The sequence below is a fragment of the Chaetura pelagica genome, unplaced genomic scaffold (genome assembly GCF_000747805.2).
Source record: "Chaetura pelagica isolate M959 unplaced genomic scaffold, ChaPel_1.0 scaffold1767, whole genome shotgun sequence".
NCBI classification, from domain to species: Eukaryota; Metazoa; Chordata; class Aves; order Apodiformes; family Apodidae; genus Chaetura; species Chaetura pelagica.
In genome coordinates, this window is record NW_009953830.1 from 1 (window position 1) to 685 (window position 685).

At 67.0% G+C, this 685-nt stretch overlaps 1 protein-coding gene across 1 annotated transcript in view; it reads right to left on the reverse strand.

Moving 5' to 3' along the window:
- Positions 1-540: 540 nt before the first annotated feature.
- The window catches only part of LOC104391960 (MAGUK p55 subfamily member 2-like), a gene marked incomplete at both ends in the record, with an annotated part of 13,656 nt that continues 13,511 nt past the window's right edge, over positions 541-685 (reverse strand). The window contains one exon of the mRNA XM_010001312.1: positions 541-666. Coding sequence (XP_009999614.1) covers positions 541-666 — 126 coding nt within the window. The remainder of the gene's footprint in view (positions 667-685) is intronic.

The following is a 685-nucleotide window of genomic DNA, read 5'->3' on the forward strand; positions in this document are numbered from 1 at the left end:
CACCATGGCCGGGGGAGGGCACACCTGGGGGACACGGGGGTGGCACCTGAGCCCTAGGGAGGGGACACCAGGGACATGGGGATCCGAACCATGGCTGGGGGAGGGCACACCTGGGGGGACACGGGGGTGGCACCTGGGCCCTGGTGAGGCGACACTGGGGACATGGGGATGCCAGGGAGGCTGGGGACACTGGGGACACAGGAGTACTGGGGATAGTGGTGATGCCATGAGGATGTCAGGGATGCTGGGGTTGAAGGGACACGTGGGATGGCACTCTGTCCCTGGGGAGGGGACACAGGGGACATGGGGATGCCAGGGAGGCTGGGGCTGTGGGGACACTGGGGACAGAGGACTGCTGGGGACAGTAATGATGCCAGGGCCACCAGGCGTGCTGGAAATGTGGGGATGCCAGGGACAGCAGGGATGGTGGGGATGCAGGGATGGTGGGAAACCGGGGATGCCGGGAACACCAGTGATGCTGGGGACACAGGGATGCGGGACAGGGTGACAGAGGGACAAGGGGACCTGGGGACAGGGCACCTGGGAGGCTGCGGAGAGGGGGGGGCAGCAGCTTGTTGAAGGTGTTGAAGATGCCGGCGTCGGAGATGACGATGGGGGCAAAGATCTGCACCTCCTCCTGCCCCGGCCCCTTCTGCACCACCACCCCTGGGGGGGGCACGGGGGG